Source organism: Balearica regulorum, chromosome 3, assembly GCF_011004875.1.
Source record: "Balearica regulorum gibbericeps isolate bBalReg1 chromosome 3, bBalReg1.pri, whole genome shotgun sequence".
Taxonomy (NCBI): Eukaryota; Metazoa; Chordata; class Aves; order Gruiformes; family Gruidae; genus Balearica; species Balearica regulorum.
The window spans coordinates 97,906,294-97,918,363 of record NC_046186.1 but is presented as its reverse complement, the minus strand read 5'-3'; the positions used below and the strand labels follow the sequence as shown (position 1 = coordinate 97,918,363).

At 33.9% G+C, this 12,070-nt stretch overlaps 1 protein-coding gene across 2 annotated transcripts in view; it reads right to left on the bottom strand.

The window, feature by feature from the left end:
* LRPPRC (leucine rich pentatricopeptide repeat containing) overlaps positions 1–12,070 on the bottom strand; it is a 91,038-nt gene that overhangs the window by 38,714 nt on the left and 40,254 nt on the right. For both annotated transcript variants that reach the window (XM_075749099.1, XM_075749100.1), the window contains exons 22-25: positions 11,531–11,616; positions 9,701–9,905; positions 1,438–1,562; positions 691–797 (exon numbers count right to left, since the gene is read on the bottom strand). In XM_075749099.1, the coding sequence (XP_075605214.1) occupies positions 691–797; positions 1,438–1,562; positions 9,701–9,905; positions 11,531–11,616 (523 nt within the window). The remainder of the gene's footprint in view (positions 1–690; positions 798–1,437; positions 1,563–9,700; positions 9,906–11,530; positions 11,617–12,070) is intronic.

The window sequence follows — 12,070 nt, the reverse complement described above, 5'->3', positions numbered from 1 at the left end:
TTAACCAGGAAACTTATGCAGCATTTTAAAAACATACAACTGTGTTAAGAAGAAAAATAATCACAATCTGGGCAGAGTCTGCAGCTGCCCCTTTGACTTATCAATTTCAGTAAGCACAATTTCAATCAAGTCTAGATAAAATATACTAATCCTAAATAGACCAAGTTTGTCACCTACCACTTCCTATAAGCTGCTTACTATCCTGAAAAAGAGAGAGAGAGAAGAAATGCTAAATTAAATGCCAAACAGTAGCAGACAGCGCTTGTTTGGCTGATTAACTTGTAGACAAGCATTACAAATAAATCTGAGCATGGTCTGCAGCAAATTAAATTCCAGTGCTTTTAAGAACAAAGAATTCCTTCGGAAAGAGGATTAGCAACTTTACACCCAGGAATGCCAGTTTAATTTAATTGTTCCACAATCCGATATTTAATATGCAAATATCATTTTGATACATAACAGTGAATTTGAAAAAGTAAGGAAACAATTTCAATATATGACAAGACCGTCTCTCTTCTGAACTGTAATTATACAAAACAAAGCTGGTCGAGGTTGGTTTTTTTTTTTTATTGGGACTGAATTCTATTAACATGAATCAGAACAAGTCTAATTAAAGGTTAAAAACTTTAAATGTTTCTAATTAAGAGTCTAAATAGCTGCGCGACTAGAGTACTATAGTTAAAATCCCACCTCAATGACCTTCCTGGCCTCTTTGTATTTTCCTGTTTGCAAGAAGGCGAAGAAGAGATCGTAAAGAGCCATCATGTCACCATATTCTCTGCTTATAAAATCTGAAACTAAGAGAGAAAAAACCTCAGTAATTTACTAAATATATTAAAGCCTTTTAATATATACATCAGATATTCTTAATACTAATATTTCCCAAGCATCACAAAACTCCAAGAATAAGCTATAGGCAAATAAATTTTGAAACACACGGAGTGATTACAACATATTACACCACTTATTATAGCTTTGCAGTTGAGCATATTTAAATTGTTTTTCTGTTTATCTGCACTATATTTTGAATTACATTTAACAAAATAGACTATATATTGGCATTCTCTACTTGTAGAGAGTGAAGGTATCGGATTTCTAAACTGCACAACTATTTGAAAAACACGTGTTGTTTTACTATTATGTTGTTACTATTAAGTTGTTTCTTCATAGTAATATACGTAGCTAGAACAAGTATTAGCACTCATTTTGAGAGCTTGATGCTGTATTATCCAAACATTAGGATTCTTCTACATTTAAAATTAATACCAATTTTCAATCTGAAGAACACAGGCATCATTTAAGTGCTTTAAAGTTACACATATAAATACATTTTTATGTTTTTCTTTCAGTTGAAAGAAATTATATATAAATCACAGAAGAAAAGCCTGCAGAAAACACTCTATATTACGAGACAGCATTTGACTACATGCAACTAACCCTTTTGCAGAAGATCAGCGTCCCCTTTTTCTATCAGTCTACAGTAGATGTTATGAAGCTGAAGAATTTTACCATACTTCTTGTAACAGTTGATTAAAGCTTCCAGAGCTGCAGGCATGTCATCCCTTGTGGAATGAAACAAAACAAGAATAAAACCAATCAAATGTTCCAAGCAGGAGCAGTGCATGTTTCAGTCTTGAAAATTTCAGCGAAAATTCATTCAGTAGTCTATAACCCAAGAGTGTATTTTTCCCCCCCTAGTATGCTACAGTTATTTTTAAATAACAGATAAAGTTTTCCTACAAACAAATACCATGTATGCTTGATAGCCACAAAAATGAAAACAGAACTACAGGTTTATGCTTAAACCTCTTGGCTGAATAATTTTTGATTGCATGACCACTGCTCACTACAAATTAACCAAAGGTGTGAACACTTTTCATCACTGGATGCACTTAATTTTTGAAGTAAAATTCTTAAGTTCTGCAATGCACTATTGTGACAAAACCCCAATTCCACAGAAATTTGAGTCTGTATTTAAGACTTGTCTTTTTCTTGTTAGTAAGTAATATTGTACACATTATATTACCTCCAAATGTCTCTGTTTACACATTTTTGATTTTTAAGCTTGTTAATATTTTTCCACAGCATTTTTATTTCAGTATAGATCTCCAGTGTTAACTATTAATCACAGCTCTTTAGCTTGTTTTATACTGGTTTACACCTTAACAGACTAGCTATATATCATCTGTTGATTTCCATCTTCTCCTAATTGCAGGGCTAGCATTTTTTCATTCTATATAAAGATCAGTATATTTTCTGTAATAAAAATGTAACTTTTGCAATTAATTCAACAATATATTAAGGTACTGAAATGTATTTTATGCTGGTCTATCCATGTCACATAAAGCCATGGTACTAGTATATTAGTGCGTAAGATGCTGATTTCCTTAAATGCACTTATTCAGGTGCCTTTGAGCAGTAAGTACCAGTAACAAGTTCAGTATTTCCATTGTTACTCTCTCAGTCCTTTGCTGACTTTTTTCCCCTGCATATACAGTATTAACAGCTTCAGAAGTATACATAGTTAAAATGCAAAACTGAAAAGCCATAAAAGCAATCAGATCTGAAACTTAAAATAACAACAAATATAAATTAACATTCTACACTGGCAACTAACAGAACTAAATTATCTGCTGCAGACCCTTTTTCAAAGGATCACAACCCAATCTAAAAAAACCCAAAACCAACAGAGGACAACCACTGAAACACTGGTAAAACAATATGTGAAGTTATTCTTTGAAGGGGAAAGTTTAAACTGAAATTGAAACAAACAAAATATACTAAGTGGCCAAATAGTCAATAGGACTGCATTTTAGATTTCAAAAGGCTTATCAAATAAAGGGTGGTGGGAATAGGCAATGGGAAAAAAAATTGAAAAAAAAAAGATAAATCAGTTAGCAGCAGCAGCTGCTGAAGGCCATAAAAAACTGACTTGAAATAATGATTTTGCATTCCTGAAGCAACTTTATTATCGATCAACTGAACCTTAACAAATTAAGATATTGCTGTTAAGTCAAATTCCAATGTCCTCTCCTCACATTGCATTTCTTGTGCAGCACAAATTTTGCTTTTTCCAAGAATGAACTATCTAGACTACTATATACTACTATCTTCATCTAGGGTAATATTTTAAAAATTTTAAGAATAAAACACAGAAGAAGAATTAATTTTGTTCAGTAACACTGGCATTCTGAAAATGAACCGAAGATGATGGATCTCTACCTTATCCCCCTTACCGAGCCCTGTTTACAGTGCATCTTCTGGCACCCCATGGAGTCATTTGAATTTTTGTCATTTGGGGTGAAGACTAAATTACAGGTTAATTTCAAAACTGCAAGTAGATGTTGCAGGCTAGATTACTGTCATAAAAGAGAAATACTATGGTAGTTACCATAGACAGATATAAAGCTTTATATAATCAGTATTTTTCTCCTGCTTTAGATGCAAGTTCAGTTAACATCTAAAAAACCAGTTTTACAGAAAACTACTCAATTTCTAAGGAGGCACAACAACATTTATACATTCAAATTAAAGTTTTCAGTAATAAATCTAGCTTTTCAGATTGATGCTCAAACAGCCATAGTATTGTCTCGGCAGTATTCCTAAAGGATTAAAGTGACTGTTTTTAGGTCAAAGCTATCAATAAATGAATGAATAATTGGAATGTCATTCAAACAGGAACATTAAGAGTTTTCTAGTCTCTAAATGTATACTTCTGAAGGCATTAATACTGTCTATGCAGAGAAAAAAAGTCAGCAAAGAACTGAGATAACAAAAGTGGAAATATTGTACTTGTTACTGGTACTTACTGCTCAACAGCACCTGAATAAGTCTGCATTTAAGGATGTCAGTATCTTACACGCTAATTTACTAGACATTTGTTTTGAATCTATGCAAATCTGATATATTTGTTCTGTCGCATTCAAGCGACCAACTAACATCCACGGTTTACTACAGAACAGCATTTATAAAACAAATTATAAGACTGGTAATAAGCACCTATAAAACAATAAAAGGTATAAAAGTTCAGGCTCTATAAAGAAATTGTTCGCACTACTACTGCAAAGAAAAAACATTAAGCTTATGATTGTACTTGAGTTAGTATGATTTACTCAACCACCTGCGGTATTTCTTAACTGTCACAAACCACAATTAATTCCAAGTACCAGCAACTACTTTTGTAAGCACCTTTTACAATCCTGTTAGAAAAGCTCAATGAAAATTAGGCTTCAAATTTCAAGTATAGGTAACATTTCAACGTGTTTCTTGTTATGACTCACTAAAAAAAAAAAACTGCACAAAAAAGATTTTCCACATTTTAAAAAAATGTTATTTAGGCATAAAGATTTTAAGCTAACAAACAGCCACATATTTGAAAATATTAGGCAGTCTTTCTGTACTTATGCATGTTGAACACCCTTTTATCTTCCCAAAGGATACTTACTACACTACTACATTAAAAGCCGGCACCAAAATTACTATTTAATTAGTATGGGTCAAGTTAAAAAAGAAATAAAGCCCATATACTCATAGCCATGTTGGAAAAATCTGATTTCCAGTGTCAGTCTGGACAAAATAGTATTTAAAATGTGAACACAGATGATCCATGCTTCATTTTGAGTTGGCCGGATATTACAGCTTTAAGTCACTCACAAATATTATCTGTTCAGGCCTAATACCTGTTCCACTTAAAGATTAGGTGTATTTTTCCCTCCCATTGAAACTTGTTCTTTTAAAAAAGAAGATAAACTATTCTTTTTGAATGACAGGAGGAGCCAGTCATCATTGTATAATGCTTGGCCCTTATGTAACCCTGGAAGAGTCCTACTTTGGCATTATTTTTCAACTAAATTGATGCTAGGGTTACGATATCGTATGTATTTTTGATTCCTTTGGCTTCTGTTTAGGATGCCTATCAAGTCCAAGATACTCCGGTCACAATCTTCCAAAATATTTGCGTGGGCAATTTTACTCACGCAAAGCTATTTGAAGAGACAAAATTACTCGGATGTCTGCGTGTTTGCAGAACACGCTCTCTGTAGCAGGACTGGCTATAACGTGCATGGATGTAACATCCCCCTTCCAATTTCAACAAGCCACTCCCCTCTTGCTTCAAGAATGCAGCACTAAATCTAACCCTTTTACTTGTAATAAACAACTTTCCCAACCAGAGAGTCTGCCTGATAAAAATAAGACTCCAAATATTGATTTTAATTGGAATGAAGTGCTGCAACATTATGCATAAAGCTTTAGTGAAGTGGCAATTTACCTAAGGGGTTTACTGATTGAAAAGCTCTCAAACCTGAAATCACTAGAGAGGTAGAAAGAAAAAAGGGACTCTCTGGGGTGGGGGTGGAGGGTAGACTGGTAAAACAAATCCCTTTCTACAAATCTGAAGCAGATGTTAGTGTAGAGGGAAGTCAATTCAGCAAGGTACAATCAGCTTTACAAAAATTATTCTGTTAAAAGAGAACGGGCTCTTGAAAGAGCTAAATGTTTTTCTGTTCATTTGCTATACTAAGGAATCTTCAAGGAGACTGGTGTTGCAATTACAACTAATCCTCCCCAAAAAATTAACTGTGTTGAAGGCTTTGTAATTTCCCTAGGTACAATTTAGCTGTCACTTACTTTAAAATTTACTCAAACATGCGTTCGGAACAGCACTAACTTCACATGTCAAGTGCTTTCCAGCCAATTGAGTCTAAACTGGAAGTCGGTGTTAAACAACTGAATGATTAGACAAGATAGCTCATTTCCCTGCTCTTTTGTTCAGAATAAAATGCCACATTTACATTATCAGACTCAACAGGATTTTCTGACAGAGGGAGAAAAAACCCTAGTGAACACTGTCCGTACCAAGCACATGAAGCCTGTCATTTACCAATCATCCTTCAAAAAGCAATAGCCATGAATGTAACTTAATTACGACCCAATGATCCTTGACGAAAAATCATCTTATCACTGTCCTGTCCCCACAGGGCAAATGAGACACTTTTTGTCCTTTGGCACTGATGATGCTAAATTCCTAATTGCAATAATGGAGTAAGAGAGCCAAACATCCCTAATTTCATTGCAACACGTAAAGAGTTTTAACACAAATATTTAAAATAAAGCTGCTAAAAGTTAGAAAAAAAGGTCTCTCCACTAGAGATTTTTCCCTACTAAAAATATCGCCTAATTTAAAAAGATGCCTATTTTTAAAAGTAAATTTAAAAGTCAATTAACTTGTGTGTGCTACAGAATCATCTCAAACAAAATCACAGGTGAATTTAACTTTGAAAACAACAGAAGAAAAATTGACAAGGCACAGGATTCACACTCTATCTGCTACGAAAGAAACTAAACAAGATGGGTTTATATAAGATTAATCACAAACCTGCACACAATGCTTTACTGACAACACTATACTGAAATACACTGATGACTTTTAAAGAAACACAATCCAGCTATAGCCTTTTGATCATTTAAAATATAGATATTAACTGCTTATGTTCACTAACTTAAAACCACAAGATATTTTCTTCATACAGACTGTAACATAATGTTTTCACAGTTTACCTGCAAATTTTCTTCCCGCTGCTTAAGGGTGGTTCTGACACAGGGAATTATCAGATTTCAAACAAGATATTTTGGTTTTGTCTCTTTTCTTAGAGACTATATTATTCAAGGAGAGCAGAAACAAACTTATGTTAATGAAAAGACAGGAACCACATGAAGTTTTTAAGATGTGTATTCCTAATTTTGGTTGTACGAAAGTTGGCTTGTGCACCTTGCTTGGAAGAAGAAACAAAATCAGTAGTAGTACTGTATCTGTTAATTTCTCATCCTGTAAATAGGTATTATCTAAGTATCGGATAGCTCTTAGCAGGTTAGCTTCACAAACCTCTTCGGTTTTGTAAAATGACTCACGTTCAAATAGGTTTCCCCCTGAGAGTTGGTAGAGAAGGTAAAAGTCAAAACCACAATCCTTAATAACGTAAAGAAATTTTATATGGGGTAGGTAACACAACCATTTCCAATTATTATCAGTTGGAAGAACCAGTTCAATAGTTCAAAATGTTTTAAGAAAAAGTACAAGCTCTTCACATGCTTGCAGCTTTTAGAAACTAAGATTTTTGTAATACCGTCCAAGGCAGGTTTAGCACCCTGGATGACAGGCCAAGATTCCACATGCAAACTGTCTCAATTTTTAATAAGATTTCACCATCCTGAGAAACTGTTCAGAGTCATAATCATAAGATTTTTTTAATCATACGATTAAAAGCAAGGGAGTGATTCCCTCTAAATTTACTCAGGGTAAAAAGAAACCAAAACAAACAAAATAGTATTATTTCTCTTTCCAGTTACTTCAGTTAAATATTTCTCAAAATATTAACGTCAAAATGTCCATTCTACTAGAATATTAGATTTTGTTAGCTTTCGTCAAGTTATAGTGTTCATCATCAACAATTTTCTTCTTTTCCATGCTCTGCTGCAAATTGTCGCTTTTAACAGGCACAAAGACTTAACAAGAATTTCAGAATATGCAGGACTGGGTACAGAGAAAAGACGTAGATGAAAACATTTTACACCTACAATTGTGGAAATCTTCAAAAGCAAATCACAGATTCCTTTACAAGCAATTAAAAAGTTTGAAATACATTCAGAACACAAAACACTAGCACAATCACTGCTGTGGAACATTAAAAAACATCCCAGAAGTAATTTCAGAGGCATGCTGATGACCTGCAGCTAAATGACAGCATTTCAGCATGATACTTGAGCTGGAGTAATAGTAAGCACTACTGCAGTAAGAAATGACTAACACTTATTTCAGTCACTCATAACTCAAAAACTCTTATCTACAAGACAAAATAAATTTTAAAAAAAAATCAGAATCAGTGAAATTCAGTTATTCCTCCCACGCAAATTATGTGGGAAAAGCTTCCCCCTTCTATCCTGTCTGACACTGGAGAGGATGCAAGTCTCTCCACCCATACAGCAGCAAAAAAAGCCATAGGAAATGAGCTTACTTCATATTGTATTTTTATATATATGAAATGTAGTAAGAGTTATACAGGTGAGTACCAATGACTTGTAGCCGTAGAGTTCCACAGTGTGAAATTATTCTCCTTTAAAAATCTAGTCTGATACAGATCCCTTTATTAAAAAAAAAACAAACAACTTTTTAGAAAGTTTTATCAAACATTTATAATCCCCCAAAAATGTGGAATCAAACTAAAATAACACTCTTTCCTGTCCCCCTTTGCATCCATACATGATCACATCTTTATTTACATCATCATATACTCCTTCTGAAGTGAAAAGAACCCAAGTAGCTCCACATACAGCTTGCATGTCAACGTGCATAAAGCAATTAAGTAAAATGCAGCTGCTCTTACTGCACACTGCAAAGCATATCAGGTATTTTTCCGACACATTAGTTACATATGATTGCAGTTAAATTACTTTCATAAACATCTGCCTTCTCTTGTGATGTAACCAAGGCAGTGTTGCTGACTGAAAAGATGTACACTATATTCTTAACCGTTGACCACTACACTAAAAAACTATTTTTAGAAGAGAACGTACCACGCATCTACCAAGAGTTACATCTTTTTGATGAGAAATTTGAATACAGAAAACATTATACAGACCTTGCATACTCAGAATACTTAAAAGAACTAGAAAACTCTACACATTAACAGAAACGTTAATATGCATCTTTGACGCCGACTTACACCATACTATGAAAAATGCACTTATTTCATTAGGTATTATGCTTAAGCCAAGAACATTTAATATACATGAACGAAACTGCAAGAGATTCATCAATCACACTAGCTGCAACAGATTAAAATCCAGCAACTACATAAATGACATAAGAAAAAAATAAGAGGATTGTGCATATGGTAAAGGAAGTGAAAAGGGACTCTTGGCTCAATTTTAGTATGAAATTGTTACATAGTTCATACATACATTAACTCAAATATCCTACACCTCAAAAATGAAAATTTCTGCAAAGGAGCATGACACATGCAATTACAGATACTTCCTGCCAGAACGAATGTATGAGCTTCCTTTTCTCTATTAAACAGTATTAAAAGTATTTATGAGGGAGGCGGAGGGGGAAAAAAAAAAAAAAAAAAATCACAATAAGCAAACCAGACAGTACTTTCCTTGAATTTTAAATTCGGCAAAATAGCAGACTATTGGCAATAACATCAAATTATTTTAATTATGTGAATTAAAAAAAGTTCAGTGTTCAACAACTGCCCTTCAACTCACCTGAGATGGCACAGCAAAATAATGCTGTTTTGATGGGAAAACACATACTACTTTAACCACAAGAGCTGAGAATATACGTATCATGCTCTGAAGAGCTATCTTGTCAAACAGACTTTAGGACCAACTAATTCATACACATATTCCAATATATAGCCACTTCATCTCTGATGTGTCCATTAAGCACAGCTGTTGTTCCCAGAGACCATCACATGATGTATAACTGATAAAACCAGACTTATCTAACTTAAGAAAACACATTGGTTAATTACTATTCCTAGATCACTTAAGTATTATACGTGCATGCACATGTGCATGTTTACATGCATGAGCACTTTCAAACGTGAATGGGCAGCTGTGTATAGCATACACAGGTCATAACACAAATAAATATCATATCATAACTTCTTTCCCCTGAAGCCCAAACATAGCTTACTTTTCAAGGTGAACTGTAATCAGAGGGGAATGAAGGACAGCAGTTTCTGCCAACCCCAGGTTCACAATGGTCTCATGTAATCGATTCACTGTTTCAACTTCACCTCGCATGGCAGCGGCATTAAGAATGCGGAAAAAAGATGCAACTGTTCTGTCTGAGATAGGAACATCCTTCTCTTTCATCTCCGTTAGAATGTTAATAGCATCTACAATGAAACAACACAAAAGACCCTTAGGTAATTTCATGTAGGGAAAACAAACTGCTATTAAAACAGCATTTCAAACCCAGCAGGAATGTAAATTCTGGCGTATAATGCCGATTTCAAGTTAATTACTACTTGCATTTCTAAACGAGACTACAATTATAAATCCACAATAGCATGGTTTTATCATTTTGCTGCAACTTTGACTACAAATTATAGATAGGAACTGTGTGCCCACTCTGCACCACATAACCCTGTATAGTCTGCCCTATAGCTGCAAGATTCTACTAAATGGATGCTTTTATCATTCAATGCTAACATCTGCTAAATCACTCCATTGTTTCTTCAGCAGATGGCTTGTCACGAGGCCAGATAATAAAGATATGTTTACACTGTATATACAGCCAGACTAATGGTCTGATACCGATAGGGCCTGTTTGCTGTGTCGATACTAATTAGCCAAGGAGAGCCAATGAAAGCTTTCTAACAGACTGCATGTTAAAACATTAGGTTCATTAAGCTTCATTAGTAAGGCAGAAACAAACATTTTGGTATATGGAACAAGTGCATTTTTATAATGTTCTTAATTATTGCATAGACAGAATGTTTTGACCACTTTACATTTGGCTACATTTATGAACTGTTTTATTTTCCGAGGGACATTTATGCTCTTAAAAGCAAGCTAATCTTTTCAAACTGCTTTAATGTAGAGGTGGTCATGATCTGATTTATTATGATTTGGAAAATGTCAGCTTTGTTGAGCATTTTTCTAACAGTAAGCTTAATAAGAGGCCAAGACAAATTTCAAAGAAAGATCTTACAAGAAAAAAAAAATTACATTAGCTTTTTTATTTTATTGTATAGTGTTTTATACAAAACCATAACATTTTGCGTCTAGGCTTGGACCATGCTTTTATGGTGTTAAGTCTTCTACAAAATCACAGAAAACAATATTCAGAATCACCTTTTAAAGTTGATGACAGTTCTTTTAAAGATCAACCAAATCATGTAAATTACAGAATTGTATTAGACTAAATTACAGAAATTAAGAGCTAACAGTTTAATGCAAACATCTAGAAATACAAAATAGGCAGTTTGCAGAACACTTATTAAAAGCCAAAATTTCCAGGCAGTTTGACAGATTGACTCTAAAATTCAATAACAAACACATAAAAGAATACTAACAGAAAAATATATACTTTTTATAAAGTTAATTTTTTTTTTGCAGTACTTGGCTCTTATGAGAAGGTTATGTTTATAGGTTTTATGTTCAGCCTTCAGACCTTCTTAAGCAAAAACAAAGCCATTAGTCTAGGCACATACGCAATTTGTGCCATAAGTCATGATCTTCAAACTCAATCCAAACAGCAATGCTAATAAAAACTAGCTGCAGAAATGCAAAAAGCACTGAGCTGTGCAAATGTAAATGACAAGCTTGCCAATCCATTAAAACTAATGGCCTGCACTGTCCAAGCATCTCTGGTTGAATTCACATGCAAATTTGTATGCAAAATGTTCAAGCACTTTTCAGGACATGATATACCATTAATATCAACTCACATTTTTATTCTTGAGGCAAGATACCTTTATTATATAGCAGAAAAACACAATGAAAGCAAATGGATTACCTTCTAGTCTACCATGCTTTCCTAAGACTTCTACCAGTGCTACGTACTTTCCAGTGTCAAGAGCAACAGGTGAACTCTTAGGGAAGCTAGAAATTAAAACATTAAGAATTGTATCAACAGAAGTTCACATTTTATGGATTCAGCTTAAAGGTCTATTTTTAAAACTACATAACAAAGCAACAGCATTGACAGCTAAAAGTTTTAAAGGAAAAATCTGGTAAGACTTTAAAAGATGCACCATTAAAATGTGATTTAAAAATATTATCCACCCACCCTCCCGCTCCCCAAACCCAAAAGTTATATTTTAAAGAGCCAAATGGTTTAATTAATTTAGTAGTTATTGCATAAAATTCTCAGAAGCGTGGGAAGAAAACTCAGGCGACATGACTGGGGTGGGGCTATATTCTTTTTGATAAAGAATATGAAACTATTTCCCTATAGTAACAAGTTAAAAGCTACTCTTTTGAAGTCTCTGCTACGTATTTGTTTTCTTTTTTTTTTTTTTCTGGAAGTTTTAAAATTAATTCCTTCTCCGGTGAT